Genomic DNA, 19,553 nt, shown 5'->3' on the forward strand with positions numbered 1-19,553 from the left:
ATCTCTACCTGATCTTCTATTAAAATCACCGGCGATAAACGCATCTTCCCATACTGCTAAAATTACCAATGCCAGCTTCAAATGTATCAACATCATAAGTATCATAAAATGTCGCCCTCTCTGGTGGTAAACAGACGTATCAATATTATCTTTAAATAATCTGCGGTCAACCCAAAAAACGCTGTCGGCTTCAACAGTTATAAATGAGATATATTGTTTTGAAATGACTTGAGTAAACACACTATACCACCAACTTTACATTTGCTTCTCTTGAATGACGGAAAAACCTCAAAGCCATTCACTGAACAATTTTCATTTACCAAGCATTCACTTCGAAAAACTATGTCTGAATAATCAAAATGTTTTATAAAATCATTCTTTACGATCTTATTACAGATATATCTATGAATGTTCTAGAAGCATATCTTGATAGTCGAAAGAAATGTTCTCCCGTAATCCCTATTTTGACAGAACCTTTGCAAAAGTCTGGTCCTCATCATCACTATCATTTTGTCTGCCGGTGTCATCAACGTAACGAGCACGTCGTGAGAGCGGCTGATTAGAGGACGAATGACCTCTTCTATTGGGGGTAGAAGGCTCGTGCGATCTCGTGGAATTGTCAGCCAAACAATTGTTACGACTGACGTGGTGTATTCTGTCGGTGACCGCTCATGCTGCTACCTGAACCTGATTGTACAATTCCCCATAAACAAACATCTTGTCCAGAACAAGCCTGACATTACGCTCCTCCCTGCGTTTCTCCTTCAATATAGGATACAGTCTTCTCCTGGTCTCTTCAATAGCAGGTGGGAATTGTTCGTTGATTCCACATGGCTTGCCCCTCAACCGAAACACATGCCTCGAAACTTCGTCGTGCTGGTGTTGGTAAATGAATCGAGCTACATAGGTCGAGGTTTACTTCCATGACGCTTACCAAACCTATGGAGATTGCCGATTTTAAGATGTTCATCTGTTCAGAGCTCATAACAGATGGATTGTCTTATCAAAGCTTCCGTAATGTCCCCCGTGCTCTCTTGCAATCCTCAGAATACAAGGTTACATTTCATGGATCTACCTTAGCGATATCTTAATTGTTTCTGCTGACAGTAGCGTTAACACTATCCTACATATCACTGATAAACTTGGTGCTCTCTTTCATTTCCTGCGTAACTTTGGTTACGTCGCTGACCTTGACCTCAACCTCTTGAACTCTTACAGACAACGATAACAGTGCTGATAGGTGTCATAATTTTTAAACCTGAATTTCGATAGACCTTCATCCGAGTGTCAATAGTATTGTAATGACTATTTTTAGTGTAAAAGATTGTCACCGAGGTAGAATCTTAGGTGCACGGTCCATTGTGTGATTTCTCGACACTGATTGACCTTATAGAAACTCTATATTTAACCTGTACATTTTTGTTTGCACGTTCTCCTTCTAATTTGGACTCGCTGGGTAACACATCATTCCCTTATGACCATGTTAGATAAATTGAACGTAAATGTTGTGTTAACGAGAGTGAAGATGTGATATACAAATTCGAATGCTATTAAATACTTTAACGCTACCAAGGTTTATTCGTACATTATTTCGGCATTACGTTCGTAGCAGCGGTAATGTTTGGCTCATATCTCCATTTTATGATGTTCGACGTTATTTCGTAATAATGGATAAAGCAAACATCAAAGAAAGAAAATGAAGTCATATCCCTCTAATGGCCATGGCGACGATATAGAATCTCCAGGAGTCAGAAACATTAGAGGTCATATTTCCCAAACTCTGCCGTCATCGGATCATCATGAACATATAAATTGTATTCAGAGCCGTATTGATGCGGAGATCCGAGATCTACGGAATGAGCTGGCCAGAGATACAGAGAAGGCGAGGAAAGATCGGAATGAAGCCGGGATCAGCAAATGGATATCGGATCAACTCTCTGCCAAAGATGGATCATGCTTTTCTGAAACAGACAATATAACAAGAAGGGGGAAACAATACCACAAAACCGACGGGATTGATATGAAGCTAACAGATCTTTAACTACCTGCTCCATTACAAAAGATAGAGAGGGATGATGAGTTCCGAGATCAGATTAACTCCGCCAAATCTGAGATGAAGGTCAAAGCGGAAGAATAGAAAAATGTCTATGTTGTCTCACGAGTTGTCAAAGACAACAGATCAGGAATTTCAATTATCAACATTCCACAGATGCATGTGATTACGTTGGCAGACCGATTGAATCAACGCTAAACTATAGAAGGCCGAGAGTGATTCCGGAGACATTCAACGGATCCACCCCTTTGCCGGAATACTTTAAAATGTGTTCCCGATCAACAAATGGACCGATTAAGAGAAAGCAGAGTACCTTTGCATAAGTCTCAGAGAACATGCACAGCAAACGATTTCTATTTTACCATGTTCTGAGCTACAACATTTTGAGAAGATCGTAGCAGCTCTGAACAGACGATTCCATCCGCAGAAGCGGGGGGGAGTTAAATAGGGCACAGTTAAAGGCAAGGAGACAAGGTGACGGTGAATCTGTTATGGAGCTGAGCCAATCCATAAAACGCCTTACTATTGAAGCTGATCCGGGGATTGAGCATAGTCTTCCTGATGTTTTAACTCGTGATAATTTCATTGACTCTCTGGTCAACCTAATGCGATTGTGTGTTCCAGGTAGATTGTAAAACATTCGAAGACGAAACATAGAGAGCTATACAATATGATTCCATAAAAACAGAAAATCATCAGATGAAATCCAGGTCGGATAGAGTGATCCGTCTGGCAGACTTAGAATCCACGGACGAGCTTCGAGGTCATAGTAATGAGGTAGATAGGAAGTTGAAGCAAGATGTGAAGGGACTCCGACAACAGATTGAGGCACTAAAGATACTGCTGAAGCAACAGCCTGTAGACAAACCAGGATTTGTTGGAAGCTGATGCCACAAAGGACATATCAGTAAGGATTTTAAAGAGGACAGAAAGAGGCGACATCCAAAACCCAACAAGGATGACCATGATAAGCTGTCGAAAAACTAAACCGTGTGATCGCCGCGGGTCACTCGATTACACTGACGTAAAACCCCAATTAACGATATTATGACGGATGATTCATCCTATGTAGTATTAATGATACTGTAAGATTAAGTTAAGTTTTAACACCCATTTTTAATTTCGGAAATTAACTATGGTGGTTTGTTGGGTTTGAATATCTTGTGAGCGTCAGATTCAGACAGATTGTGAAAAGATCCGGATTGTTCCGAATCAGGAAGATTAAGATCAGAGTTGCGGAAGATGTCGTTGTTCGACCGGGCCATGAACTGATTTTACCCGTAGAGCCGGATCAGGCGTGCTCATGCTCGCTGATCATTGAACCAACAGAGAATTTCGTCCGTGACTCATTGGTGTGTAAAACGATCGTTGACAGTGTGACAGACCAGAGTGCGCTAGATTTTTTTATCGAATTCTCATTTGGTCCCAATCATAGAACAATGCTCCAAACTGAGCCCTCTGCAATCCGAACAAATATCCACGTCCCATGCATGTAAGAACATCTGCTGAATGACGGAGTGTTGCATTTTGGTAGTAAGGTAAGTAAAACAGTCATGTTTTATGATAATGTTGACAATCTTAATGTCTTGGTAGAATAACACATGAAAGCAGAGACGTATAATCTCTGACAGGAGGAAAGTGTTTTTGGCTCACGCCATTTCAATGGCAGGGAAACCGGTTGCAATTATCTCTTTTTTGTGATCATCGTGGTCCATCTGTAACAGGAAAAACGAAATACAAGTGAAGATTAATTTCTTTCCTGTGAAGAAGATCGTTTTCAAAATGCGTCTTTGGACATGTATGGAACATGCAAGTAAGATGTTGATGTAACACATAGCTATCAGCTCTTATTCACGGAATGTTTAAATAGCAGACAGAATATCCTATACAATAAGGACAGACATAATATTATTTGTACATGTCCGTCGTGAGGACAAGCTTGTTGGACCAAATGCATGCGACCATAAAAACAAGACAGAGACTGGATAGAATTGAAATTGGTCGTTCATTATATATAAACGACGGACTTGCAAATATGGATTTTCAAGTGTGACACACAACTTGATATAAAAGGAAACCATTTGGTCCTAGGACGGGATAAAAAAAAACACCACCATGTTGTTCTACACTCCAGAACACCATACCCCACCCGAAGCCCTCACGACTATTACATTCATACAAGATGCACAAATACCGTTAACCAGTGAACATAGCAAATTACATGCCAATACGACTTTTTCCACACTTAAAATGTCCGAACTTATTTACTTATTTGAATAAGAATGCTTGTAGGTCCGTCTAAGGCATTCTCATATAGCTTTGCCCAATGCCCGGGCTAATACAAATGTGTCCGGTAAGAGCATATCGGTGAAAGCGGATCACCCGAGAGTCACTAGATCCGTCCCCAAATGGTAATTAACTAAGGTACTCTGTCAAAAAAGGTCGCCCCAATGAATCCAAGGTCATCAACGTTGGAAGCAATATCCATTCACCAAAACAGTAACAATGTATAACAAAAAAATATCATGACTTTTTATAATACTTCACATTATCATTTCAACTTCGACCCAATGCCAAAGGTGATAATAAACAACTTGAATTACAACTATGCTGATGCAATATGTGTTCCTCAACATAATACCATGGTGTATTTAAATGAAATAATGGACATGTTTAATTATCCGCCGGTTTCTAGGGAAAAGATAAATCGAGCTTACACAGGGTGGGTAAAGACAGACGGCACGCGCTATATGACGCTGTTTACTAAAAACGTAACGTCATCATTTAAAGTTGAGTAACCAAGTCGTAAATGATGACGTCATCGATTTTGACGCGCGTTCCAAGGAACATTGAAGACGGCGCGATGGCAAACTTTCATAAAAGCTTACGTTTGGTTGCAAGTATGTGAGAAAAGTAATCGATCAATGGTCGGTTCCGCGAACAAGGATATCTCAACCCTCGTGTAAGAGTTTGGCTGGTCAGTACTCGGCAAGCCTCATGCTGACTGGCCAAACTCTTACACTCGGATTGAGATATCCCTGTCCATGGAACACACTCATGATAGATTCTATTAACCTTATGACATACATTAAATGAGCTTGCTAATTTAAAAGAGCTTACCGCCATCTCTTCGATACCTTCTTCAAAAATTCTTCGTGTGTTTTCTACGATTGCATCGGTAGGAGGCATTGCCCTGTCCACAGCCTTCATAGCGATCTGCACGATGGCAGCAGCGTCCATTTTGTGGTAAGCTCAACCTAAGTCATCATTTGAGTTTTTATGGTTGTCGCAATATTGTTTGTAGTAGTAACAACAGCGCATTGCCTAGAGAAGGCGGTTTCATATTGGTCGGATATTAAACGTCAAATGATTGGTCAATCATTGGACTAGTCCAATTCCATCCTCAAATGTTGGTGTTCAGATGCCCAACTCCATTTAATGTGCATTCTGTTATTTTCACTTAAATATAAAAGATTCATCCTTAACGGAAAACGATTTTCTCTTCAGATGATATAAAATTTATTTCACTGAAGGGAAACCTTTTTCACCAAAGTGAAATAAAACACAATGCAAAAAGAAATCTATTGATCTTAAGATAAACAGTATTCCACTTAAGTGAAATAAATTCAAATCATATTTCATCATTAGAGGTAATGGGATTTTATGTTAAAAACGGCTTGCCATATATCCTGACTCAAAACATATAGTTACTAGAGCAAGGGTAATTATTTCATCAATATGGCAATAAATGAAAAAAATCGCACTTACGTAAAAACTGTTCCCTTCAATTTCAACAATCTAATTCATTTATACAAGTCAGATATATGCGATTCTGAGACATATTATCAATCACCTTTTCAAGCTTGTGCATACTTATTAGGCAGACGGCACTAATATCATCGACAATGTATAAACAACCTGTAAGAATGATGCTATATCGCTGACATAGTATACACAGCCTGTCACAAACAAGTAATATCACCGACAATATATACACAGCTTGTCACAAACACGTAATATCATCGACAATATATACACAGCTTGTCACAAACACGTAATATCATCGACAATATATACACAGCTTGTCACAAACACGTAATATCATCGACAATATATACACAGCTTGTCACAAACACGTAATATCATCGACAATACATATACACAGCTTGTCACAAACACGGAATATCATCGACAATATATACACAGCCTGTCACAAACACGTAATATCATCGACAATATATACACAGCCTGTCACAAACACGGAATATCATCGACAATATATACACAGCTTGTCACAAACACGTAATATCATCGACAATATATACACAGCTTGTCACAAACACGTAATATCATCGACAATATATACACAGCTTGTCACAAACACGTAATATCATCGACAATATATACACAGCTTGTCACAAACACGTAATATCATCGACAATATATACACAGCTTGTAAACAGATATGGTATATCGCCGACAACTTATACACAGCCTATATACTACCCGTCATAAAGATGTATCTTTTACGCAACTTGTCCAAAACATATTACATTTCAAATGGCATATATTTACATTCTGTGTTGCATTTGCCTATATGTCGTTAGTAAACCAAATTGTATTCATGAGACTGTATACTACAATTTACAGTGATTCGGTCAGAGTAGGGATACAGCTCCAGGTGTTGCTGGTCAAAACAATGGTCCCCAGTTATATTCGGCCAGGAGATATTTCGAATGCTAGCATTTATCTACATAAACCACCACAAAAAAAGCAACGCAAGTTATGAGAGTAAAAGTTAATAATAGAAAAAACGACACAAAATTATTATAAGCTCTATTCCTGATATAGAATGGAAGTAATCAAATTGTCACTGTCGTCACACAGGGACTCGTTGTCGAATTGTCAGAAATGCTAGACACGACAACATTTAAAGTCCAGCATATTTTTTTTTTAAATCTTGCAAAAAATCGGCAGTATCGACATGGTTTCTGGTTGTGTATGCATACTGAATTATAGTTATGTGGTTATTCACTGATGTCAAAGGCCTACAGTACCTTACTCCAAAATCGAGCCCCTGTGAAGTTGAACATCGTCTGCTAAGTTAGCGACACTGATGTGACCGGTTAGACTGGATTCTGTTTCTAATGAAATATCCTTGGAATCGTTTTCACCTACTGTCAAGACGACGTTTATTTAGAATTTAAGAGATGATATTCCTCTGAAAATAACGTAAATCCAGTCGATAGAAACATAAGTGTTTCCGAGGAATCGAGTCTGTCTGTGCAGTACCCATTCAACGCCGCATCACTTCTAAATGTTAACCGTATATCATGCGCCGAAAAACGGCTTTATTTTTAAACAATCAGAAATTATGCAATTGTGAACAATTTGAAGATATTTACAAACGTTTATAAAATATAATATAAAGCCAAATTGTGCAAAAAACATTTCATGTGATTGCTGTTGATAACGACATGAGGGACTATATTATTCCTTCTGGAAATTTCGGCTGTTCCGGTATTTGAACTTGATGATAGGAGAAGCGGCAAATTTAAACGCGTCTTAAGCTACAGTAAATAAAATAAAATTATGAATGTAAATATAAGCATTGAACTGTTACCAAATGGTAGTATACAGTCGATATGAATACAATTTGGGTGAGGGCGACATTCTATTTATCTGTCACCCAAATTGTATTCATATCGACTGTATACTACCATTTGGTAACAGTTAAATGCTTAAATACACAACATTTCACAAAGGTTTATACAAAAAAATGTTACGTCACAGTAAACGTATATAAGACATCGACAAAGATGTAAGCACAGCCGGACACAAAGATTTCTCATCGCCGATAATGTATACTGTAGCAGGCCGGGTTTTAATTGTAGATACTGTACATAGTTGTATGGTCGCCTTCTAGTTTCCGGCTAGGGGGTTCGATCCCGGCTGGCTGCACACTACTACTCCTTGAACTTTTACATTTGTGCCGCAGACCACTCCAAGTGAAAGCAAGAGGCTTTCTTGGAGATATAACCTGGGTTGGTGTGTTCGGGGGCGAACACGTTTGAAGGAGGGAGTAGTGTAGCAGGCTGGGTTGTTATTGTAAATACTGTACATAGTTATATGGTCGCCTTCTAGCTTCAGGCTAGGGGGAATTTCCCTTTAACTCAGTCGGTAGAGCGGCGGACCAGTAAGCCGAGTGTCGCGGGTTCGATCCCGGCTGGCTGCATACTACAACTCCTTGAACTTTTACAATACACTACCTGTCACAAAGATGTAACATGACCGACAGCCTATACACAGCCAGTAAAAAGATTGTTCATCGACAACAGCGTATACACGACCTGTCACAAATACATGTATGTTACAACGCTGACAATGTATACACAACCTGTCACAAATATGTTACAACGCTGACAATGTATACACAGCCTGTCACAAATATGTTACAACGCTGACAATGTATACACAGCCTGTCACAAATATGTTACAACGCTGACAATGTATACACAGCCTGTCACAAATATGTTACAACGCTGACAATGTATACACAACCTGTCACAAATATGTTACAACGCTGACAATGTATACACAACCTGTCACAAATATGTTACAACGCTGACAATGTATACACAGCCTATCACAAAGATAGTACAACAGAATCTCGCTATATCGCCCCCTTCTGGAAATAATCTTTAAAAATCGTTGTCAAATGTAAATTTAAGTATTGAACTGCTTTCAGTTGAAGTTGGACAAAGGCAAATTCAACATGAAGCTTCATTAAATTTGCCTTTGTCCAGTTGGCATTCATCAGCCCATAACTTCCAAGTGAAAGCAGTTCAATGCTTAAATATACATGTATATGCTTTGATAAGAAATAAATATTAAATTTAATTTTGCAACATATGACCTAGTAATCGTAACATGATTTCCACCGTTACATGACCCTGCAGGTAGGGCGTAAGAATTGTACCTGCTGCCCCCATTGCATGATCGTAAGAGGCGACTAAATTTGGGATCTTATCTTTTCACTTCTTTCCTAACAACTTTCTTCTTCCTAATGTCTCCCTTGACAATGCCTCACTGTTGGCCTTTAGTTGAGCGTTCACCGCTGTGAGGAAGGTTTTGGGTTCTGTCCCCTGGCCGGGACATTCCAGAGTCTTTAAAAATGGTAGTTGCTCTCCTGCTTAGCGCTCGGCATATTTGGAGTGGGACGACTGGTTAGCCCGTTGTCAGTATAATGTGACCGGGTGGGGTGTGCTGCTGGGTGTCTTCGACAGTATGCTTCAGTGAGATAGCACTTTAAATCGGCAAAAGTTCCGGCCTATCACAAGGAGACTTAACACGAACATACTGCAGCCTTCCAAAACACACATACGCACTCACCACACGCATACATGTCGCACGCACGGGAGGCCGTCCTTAAATGACCTTAGCTGTTAATAGGACGTTAGACTAAATAAACCAAACCAAACCAAACATCGTTTAATTGTGTGCTTGTTTTACCCGGCGCCGAAAAACGTATCAATTGTCGTCTGTTTTGACTTCAACTGACCAACTGTTGAAGAGATAAACATTTCTGAATGTTTGATTCAGGTGTAGAATGCTTATGTTCTAGACATTTGACAACGTTTCATCATTAACTCGCGCGAGTAATGTTTTTAGATCTTTGTCCGGTTATTGTTAACATTGCGTCATCACGTGGTACGATAGCTCTGTGTATCCGACATCTTACTGTTGTCTCTGGAGTAATAGAGTCCCATGATACTTTAACAAAGCGTGGAGCGGTACCACAAAAGTGAGTTTTATTCATCATTACTTACGAAACTTACCTAAAGAAAGACCACAAAGCACTAGTCAAGACTCATTGATTTTATTTGTGTACACGCGCTCACGGTGTGTACAGCTAATTATATAGTCGACAGTCAGTCACGTAACAATGACATATAAACACACATCCTTCTGAACTCAATTTGTGGGTATAAACGAGGTCAAACTGATATTATTTTTTGCCGCTTGTACTGGAAATATGATGGTGGATTGTGGTATGCAAGTTTGGCGGTAAAACGGATGTATTAGCCTGGGAGGAAATCATGGCGATAAGCGAGACTGGCGGTACAACAGGTGGCAATATAACGGGGTTTTACTATATATCGCTAACAGTGTATACAAACGCTACCAAACAGATTTTATATTGCTGACAATGTATACAGACTGTCGCAAAAATGCCATATCGCCGACACTATATATATAAAATTAAAAAAAAAGAGAAACATATCAACGCATTAAAAGACAACTACTTTGTAAATGTAGATATTTTCTAATTTACACCAACTAATGAAAAAAATATATAATAATAACAGCGACCTAAGAATTATCACCGATTGGACTGAATGTTTGATTTAAGCTTAAATCTTAACAAAAGAATGAGGCATGAGTTTTCATAGATCACCATTTTCTTTCGAATATATAGATTCAAAAATATCGAAAGAGAATTTCGTCACAATGGAATATCGAATATCACCTACATGTATAAATGTGTAGCGGGATTGGACCGGGTCGATCATCGGTGACCAGGTAGCTCAATCGGTAGAGCATCCGGCTAGTGTTCGGAGGTCCCAGGTTCGAACCCCGGTGTGGCCGCTACATTTTCTCCTCTCCTGTTACAAAATTGGCGCCCAATTAAAATACCTACGGAGGTGGTATAAGAGTACCGTGTGTCTTCGAGGGCGAAGACTTGGAAAAAAGGAGGGAGGTGTGTAGCGGGACTGGACTGGGTCGATCATCGGTGACCAGGTAGCTCAATTTTTAAAGCATCCGGCTAGTGTTCGGAGGTCTCGGGTTCGAACCCCGGTCTTGCCGCTACATTTCCTCCTCTTCTGTTACAAATGTATGAAACATAGAGGCGGAATACGATATTACGAATTAATCGTGTTTTAAACATAAGATCAAACGACATTGTTTTAGGGGAAATAGTGTAAAGTTCATAGCTTTTGGCATTGTATTGGAAAATACAACAGCCTGGTATTGTATTGGAAAATACAACAGCCTGGTATTGTAACAACAGCCTGGTATTGTAACAACAGCCTGGTATTGTATTGGAAAATACAACAGCCTGGTATTGTATTGGAAAATACAACAGCCTGGTATTGTATTGGAAAATACAACAGCCTGGTATTGTATTGGAAAATACAACAGCCTGGTATTGTATTGGAAAATACAACAGCCTGGTATTGTAACAACAGCCTGGTGATGTATCAACGGCCTGGTATTGTATCAACAGCCTGGTATTGTAACAACAGCCTGGTATTGTAACAACAGCCTGGTATTGTAACAACAGCCTGGTATTGTATCAACAGCCTGGTATTGTAACAACAGCCTGGTGATGTTTCAACAGCCTGGTATTGTATCAACGGCCTGGTATTGTATCAACAGCCTGGTGATGTATCAACAGCCTGGTATTGTATCAACAGCCTGGTATTGTATCAACAGCCTGATATTGTAACAACAGCCTGGTATTGTAACAACAGCCTGGTGATGTATCAACAGCCTGGTATTGTATCAACAGCCTGGTATTGTAACAACAGCCTGGTATTGTAACAACAGCCTGGTATTGTAACAACAGCCTGGTATTGTATCAACGGCCTGGTGATGTATCAACAGCCTGGTATTGTATCAACAGCCTGGTGATGTATCAACAGCCTGGTATTGTAACAACAGCCTGGTATTGTAACAACAGCCTGGTATTGTATCAACAGCCTGGTATTTTATCAACAGCCTGGTATTGTATCAACGGCCTGGTGATGTATCAACAGCCTGGTATTGTAACAACAGTCTGGTGATGTATCAACAGCCTGGTATTGTAACAACAGCCTGGTATTGTAACAACGGCCTGGTATTGTAACAACAGCCTGGTGATGTATCAACAGCCTGGTATTGTATCAACAGCCTGGTATTGTAACAACAGCCTGGTATTGTAACAACAGCCTGGTGATGTATCAACAGCCTGGTATTGTAACAACAGCCTGGTATTGTATCAGCAGCCTGGTAATGAATCAACAGCCTGGTATTGTAACAACAGCCTGGTATTGTAACAACAGCCTGGTATTGTATCAACAGCCTGGTATTGTATCAACAGCCTGGTATTGTATCAACAGCCTGGTGATGTATCAACAGCCTGGTATTGTAACAACAGCCTGGTATTGTAACAACAGCCTGGTATTGTATCAACAGCCTGGTATTTTATCAACAGCCTGGTATTGTATCAACGGCCTGGTGATGTATCAACAGCCTGGTATTGTAACAACAGCCTGGTATTGTATCAACAGCCTGGTATTGTATCAACGGCCTGGTGATGTATCAACAGCCTGGTATTGTAACAACAGTCTGGTGATGTATCAACAGCCTGGTATTGTAACAACAGCCTGGTATTGTAACAACGGCCTGGTATTGTATCAACGGCCTGGTGATGTATCAACTGCCTGGTATTGTATCAACAGCCTGGTATTGTATCAACAGCCTGGTATTGTATCAACAGCCTGGTATTGTAACAACAGCCTGGTGATGTATCAACAGCCTGGTATTGTATCAACAGCCTGGTATTGTATCAATAGCCTGGTGATGTATCAACAGCCTGGTATTGTAACAACGGCCTGGTATTGTAACAACGGCCTGGTATTGTAACAACAGCCTGGTGATGTATCAACAGCCTGGTATTGTATCAACAGCCTGGTATTGTATCAACAGCCTGGTATTGTATCAACAGCCTGGTATTGTATCAACGGCCTGGTATTGTAACAACAGCCTGGTATTGTAACAACGGCCTGGTGATGTATCAACAGCCTGGTATTGTAACAACAGCCTGGTGATGTATCAACAGCTTGGTATTGTATCAACAGCCTGGTATTGTATCAACAGCCTGGTATTGTATCAACAGCCTGGTATTGTAACAACAGCCTGGTATTGTAACAACAGCCTGGTATTGTAACAACGGCCTGGTATTGTATCAACAGCCTGGTATTGTAACAACAGCCTGGTATTGTAACAACAGCCTGGTATTGTAACAACGGCCTGGTATTGTATCAACAGCCTGGTATTGTATCAACAGCCTGGTATTGTATCAATAGCCTGGTGATGTATCAACAGCCTGGTATTGTAACAACGGCCTGGTATTGTAACAACAGCCTGGTATTGTAACAACAGCCTGGTATTGTATCAACGGCCTGGTGATGTATCAACAGCCTGGTATTGTATCAACAGCCTGGTATTGTATCAACAGCCTGGTATTGTATCAACGGCCTGGTATTGTATCAACAGCCTGGTATTGTATCAACGGCCTGGTGATGTATCAACAGCCTGGTATTGTAACAACAGCCTGGTATTGTATCAACAGCCTGGTATTGTATCAACGGCCTGGTGATGTATCAACAGCCTGGTATTGTATCAACAGCCTGGTATTGTAACAACAGCCTGGTATTGTAACAACGGCCTGGTATTGTAACAACGGCCTGGTATTGTAACAACAGCCTGGTATTGTATCAACAGCCTGGTATTGTATCAACAGCCTGGTATTGTAACAACGGCCTGGTATTGTATCAACAACCTGGTATTGTATCAACGGCCTGGTGATGTATCAACAGTCTGGTATTTTATCAACAGCCTGGTGATGTATCAACAGCCTGGTATTGTATCAACAGCCTGGTATTGTATCAACAGCCTGGTATTGTATCAACAGCCTGGTATTGTATCAACAGCCTGGTATTGTATCAACAGCCTGGTATTGTATCAACAGCCTGGTATTGTATCAACGGCCTGGTGATGTATCAACAGCCTGGTATTGTAACAACGGCCTGGTATTGTAACAACAGCCTGGTATTGTATCAACAGCCTGGTATTGTATCAACAGCCTGGTATTGTATCAACAGCCTGGTATTGTATCAACAGCCTGGTATTGTAACAACGGCCTGGTATTGTATCAACAACCTGGTATTGTATCAACGGCCTGGTGATGTATCAACAGTCTGGTATTGTATCAACAGCCTGGTGATGTATCAACAGCCTGGTATTGTAACAACAGCCTGGTATTGTATCAACAGCCTGGTATTGTATCAACAGCCTGGTATTGTAACAACAGCCTGGTATTGTATCAACGGCCTGGTGATGTATCAACGGCCTGGTGATGTATCAACAGCCTGGTATTGTATCAACAGCCTGGTGATGTATCAACAGCCTGGTATTGTATCAACAGCCTGGTATTGTATCAACAGCCTGGTATTGTAACAACAGCCTGGTATTGTATCAACGGCCTGGTGATGTATCAACGGCCTGGTGATGTATCAACAGCCTGGTATAGTATCAACAGCCTGGTATTGTATCAACAGCCTGGTATTGTAACAACAGCCTGGTATTGTAACAACGGCCTGGTATTGTAACAACAGCCTGGTATTGTAACAACGGCCTGGTATTGTATCAACAGCCTGGTATTGTATTGGAAAATACAACAGCCTGGTATTGTAACAACGGCCTGGTATTGTATCAACAGCCTGGTATTGTATCAACGGCCTGGTGATGTATCAACAGCCTGGTATTGTATCAACGGCCTGGTATTGTAACAACGGCCTGGTATTGTAACAACGGCCTGGTATTGTATCAACAGCCTGGTATTGTATCAACGGCCTGGTATTGTAACAACGGCCTGGTATTGTATCAACGGCCTGGTATTGTAACAACAGCCTGGTATTGTAACAACAGCCTGGTATTGTATCAATAGCCTGGTGATGTATCAACAGCCTGGTATTGTAACAACGGCCTGGTATTGTAACAACGGCCTGGTATTGTAACAACGGCATGGTATTGTAACAACGGCCTGGTATTGTAACAACAGCCTGGTATTGTATCAACGGCCTGGTGATGTATCAACGGCCTGGTGATGTATCAACAGCCTGGTATAGTATCAACAGCCTGGTATTGTATCAACAGCCTGGTATTGTAACAACAGCCTGGTATTGTCACAACAGCCTGGTATTGTATCAACAGCCTGGTATTGTAACAACAGCCTGGTATTGTATCAACAGCCTGGTATTGTAACAACAGCCTGGTGATGTATCAACAGCCTGGTATTGTAACAACAGCCTGGTGATGTATCAACAGCCTGGTATTGTCACAACAGCCTGGTATTGTAACAACAGCCTGGTATTGTATCAACAGCCTGGTATTGTATCAACAGCCTGGTGATGTATCAACAGCCTGGTATTGTAACAACAGCCTGGTGATGTATCAACAGCCTGGTATTGTAACAACAGCCTGGTGATGTATCAACAGCCTGGTATTGTCACAACAGCCTGGTATTGTCACAACAGCCTGGTATTGTCACAACAGCCTGGTATTGTATCAACGGCCTGGTATTGTATCAACAGCCTGGTATTGTATCAACAGCCTGGTATTGTATCAACGGCCTGGTATTGTAACAACGGCCTGGTGATGTATCAACAGCCTGGTATTGTATCAACAGCCTGGTATTGTATCAACAGCCTGGTATTGTATCAACGGCCTGGTATTGTAACAACAGCCTGGTGATGTATCAACAGCCTGGTATTGTAACAACAGCCTGGTATTGTAACAACGGCCTGGTGATGTATCAACAGCCTGGTATTGTATCAACGGCCTGGTATTGTAACAACAGCCTGGTATTGTAACAACGGCCTGGTATTGTATCAACAGCCTGGTATTGTATCAACAGCCTGGTATTGTATCAACAGCCTGGTATTGTAACAACGGCCTGGTATTGTAACAACGGCCTGGTGATGTATCAACAGCCTGGTATTGTAACAACGGCCTGGTGATGTATCAACAGCCTGGTATTGTATCAACAGCCTGGTATTGTAACAACGGCCTGGTGATGTATCAACAGCCTGGTATTGTATCAACAGCCTGGTATTGTAACAACGGCCTGGTGATGTATCAACAGCCTGGTATTGTAACAACGGCCTGGTGATGTATCAACAGCCTGGTATTGTAACAACGGCCTGGTGATGTATCAACAGCCTGGTATTGTATCAACAGCCTGGTATTGTATCAACGGCCTGGTATTGTAACAACAGCCTGGTGATGTATCAACAGCCTGGTATTGTAACAACAGCCTGGTATTGTAACAACGGCCTGGTGATGTATCAACAGCCTGGTATTGTATCAACGGCCTGGTATTGTATCAACAGCCTGGTATTGTATCAACAGCCTGGTATTGTATCAACAGCCTGGTATTGTAACAACAGCCTGGTATTGTATCAACAGCCTGGTATTGTAACAACGGCCTGGTATTGTATCAACAGCCTGGTATTGTAACAACAGCCTGGTATTGTATCAACAGCCTGGTATTGTAACAACAGCCTGGTATTGTATCAACAGCCTGGTATTGTAACAACGGCCTGGTATTGTATCAACAGCCTGGTATTGTAACAACAGCCTGGTATTGTATCAACAGCCTGGTATTGTATCAACAGCCTGGTATTGTATCTTACTCCTTATCGGTGATGTACTGCAGCTTCTTTAAGTATCCTAAGCTTTAGGTGCACAATAAGAACACAATTTCAAATTCATTTTTAAGCCAGTATCAGTAAGACATGCATTCTTTAAATGATAAATATCTTGACAATAAGTCATTTAGTGGTGCTAAGTTGTCGGCCTGGTTAAACTGAACGATACCAAAGGTGTGAATGTCAAACACGTAAATCGTGTTGTATGAATTGATATTTAAAGTAAAATTGAACATATATTCGTCTTAACATGAAGGCGACTACTCTGTTGACACGAGTAGACTCTGAAGGGATCGCATACTGAGATTACTTATAAAACGTACGTTATATACCTACAATGAATCGTGACATGGGTATATGGTGATACACCTGTACGCAGACAGCGATATCGGGAGTTTTTTTGTAATATTTACTCAAACTGAACTGATATATTCTACCATTACCGTCCTTCTTATTATTGATATAACCTAGATTTTTACTGGTTTACATACGGAGTCATTTTAATCCAGTTGAGTGTGTTTTTTGTCAAATTTTCTTTGGCGTCATTTCATGAATACAAGAAAGCCTCGAACTTGCTATTATAGGGCTGTACCAGTAGACATCTGTCACAAAAAAAAAAGGAAAAAAAACGTTTCTCTTTTGCTCATTAGTAGATCTAAGTGATGATTTGATTCTCTTTTGACATACATTAAATTAGCTAAGTCATTTTAATCCAGTTGAGTGTGTTTTTGTCAAATTCTTTGGCATCATTTCATGAATACAGGAAAGCCTAGAGCTGGCTATCACAGACACTCGTTGGTATGGACACATGTTGATACAGATAAGACTTTATTTAATTGGTACGTGTTCAGGTTACTTTTTATTCAATCTACAAAGCGTTGGAAATCTTTGTATCCTATAGTAAGGACACTCTATAGAACGAACACTCGGTACTATGGACACTCTAAAGTACAGACACAATTTATTTAAATATATCACTTACTACATGTTCAAGTTTCTGTCTATTCGGGAGCAATACTGGAAATTCTATAACCTTATAGTACGGACACTCGTTAATCCGGACACTCGTTAGTACGGACACTCAATAATTCGTGTTCCCATAATCTTGTATATGCATCAGTTAGGTAGCGCATTATTCTTTTTCTGTTAAAGGTCAATAGTCGTGTATATTTCCGTTTTAAAAAGATTCGATAAAGGACGGTCTCTGTCATGTTACTTTTATTCAGATGTATCACATGGGCCTTTTTCTTATATAGTCTTAAACAATTTAAAGTCTAAAATATATAAATTGAAAACGATCCGCAATGAAAAACTCATTTCAGGTGTAGAAGTGAACAATGGAATTAGTATCGGAATCGACAGAAATTACAGATATACTAGGACTTTGGATAGGGAATTACGTATGGGTATACATTTGTACACGTACATTGTATTATTATGTACTGTACCGAAACAGGCACAACGAAAAGCTCAGAAAATGCATAAAGAACGACCACATAGCTCGTGTTATAAACCATTGGCTTACCATTGCGTCATATCCGAGAAAGTTTGCAAAGTGACCCGTAATGGCACCACCGAAATGGTTGAACCAGACGGTCCCTTGGAACATATCTCCTCCATCCAGTAATATAGTGCTAGGTACAGACGCTCGGAACTCCTCGATCTTTGTCTTCAGACGGGCAAGTCCTCCGTAACAGTTGTCACCTGAACAACTTCCACTATATTTGTTGGTCTCTTCATATCGCGCGTGAATATCGTTTGTGTGTAACACCGTTAGGTCGAACGCGGACGACAGACTGACACTGACGAGGAGGTAGACTAGCACGTGATGAGTTTTGATCGACACTCGACATTTCAATCCTAATGTGTTGGTTAACATCCTCGTACTTACGTTATATACCAGAAACTGTTCAAAAGTCGAGTATAATTCCTCGCGGTGTTTAACACCAACTCCTCAATGACACTGTTTACCCAGAAATCCGTGAAAGGGAAGCTACTAAAGATAATCCAATCCTTTAAAACCCATATATTGTATGCCGTATGATAAGCTGTATATACAGCATCGTCACGTGATTTGTAAGAAATATTATAAGCCCTGGGGCTTCGTGTCACGTGAATGTAAACACCATTTAATGGAGTTATTCCCGTATGAATAATATTAAATTTCCAAGACGACACCCACCAGGTAAAGCCCGTTACATGTAGGTAGCTTCCGACAGGTAATACCAAGGATTAGTTGTATATCGGTCTAGTACACACGAATAATATGGCTAACCTGGCCGTAAATGATTAATCAAACATTTTATGTTAGCCTGCGTAGCCTTACTTGGAGTACTGGCGAAACAGGCCTTACTACAGTATGGTCCCAGTGGCCTGTCACATGATGTATGCGTCTCCTCCCTTCAACAGTATGTCAATAGATCAACACTCAGGTAACGTTAAGCGTAATTAAACGCCGTTAAAATGTAGGACATTGTATTATACAATCTCAGTTTGAGTTTAAACGTATTTTATTGTAACAAATTTATAACAGGATTGAGCACAAGTTATTACAACTTATAAACGCCCTCTCCTAACACAATGACATATAAATAATTACAAAATGCTATAAAATACATATTTAGTATTGAATAATAGATATATATTTATAGAGAGAGAGAGAGAGAGAGAGAGAGAGAGAGAGAGAGAGAGAGAGAGAGAGAGAGAGAGAGAGAGAGAGAGAGAGAGAGAGAGAGAGAGAGAGAGAGAGAGAGAGATGGGGGGAGGGGGGGAGAGAGAGATAACTAATGGATGTGCAATAAAAAAAAAATGTACAAAATAACACAAGCAACAATGGTATACATTCAATAACGTATAACGCATATAACAAACAAGTTGTTAGTATAAACATTCCCATTTAAGACACAATGGATACACGTTTTACTTTAAAATATAAATCGATTGACTTCTTAAAACCTGTTACT

The 19,553-nt window shown here is 40.3% G+C and overlaps 1 protein-coding gene across 1 annotated transcript in view; it reads right to left on the reverse strand.

Annotated features, from left to right (window-relative positions):
* LOC117326765 (snake venom 5'-nucleotidase-like) overlaps window positions 1-18,739 on the reverse strand; it is a 137,443-nt gene extending 118,704 nt beyond the window's left edge. The window contains exon 1 of the mRNA XM_033883483.1: window positions 18,116-18,739. Coding sequence (XP_033739374.1) covers window positions 18,116-18,469 — 354 coding nt within the window. The 5' untranslated portion in view covers window positions 18,470-18,739. The remainder of the gene's footprint in view (window positions 1-18,115) is intronic.
* Between the last annotated feature and the right edge of the window lie 814 nt (window positions 18,740-19,553).

This window comes from Pecten maximus, chromosome 5 (genome assembly GCF_902652985.1).
Source record: "Pecten maximus chromosome 5, xPecMax1.1, whole genome shotgun sequence".
NCBI lineage: Eukaryota > Metazoa > Mollusca > Bivalvia > Pectinida > Pectinidae > Pecten > Pecten maximus.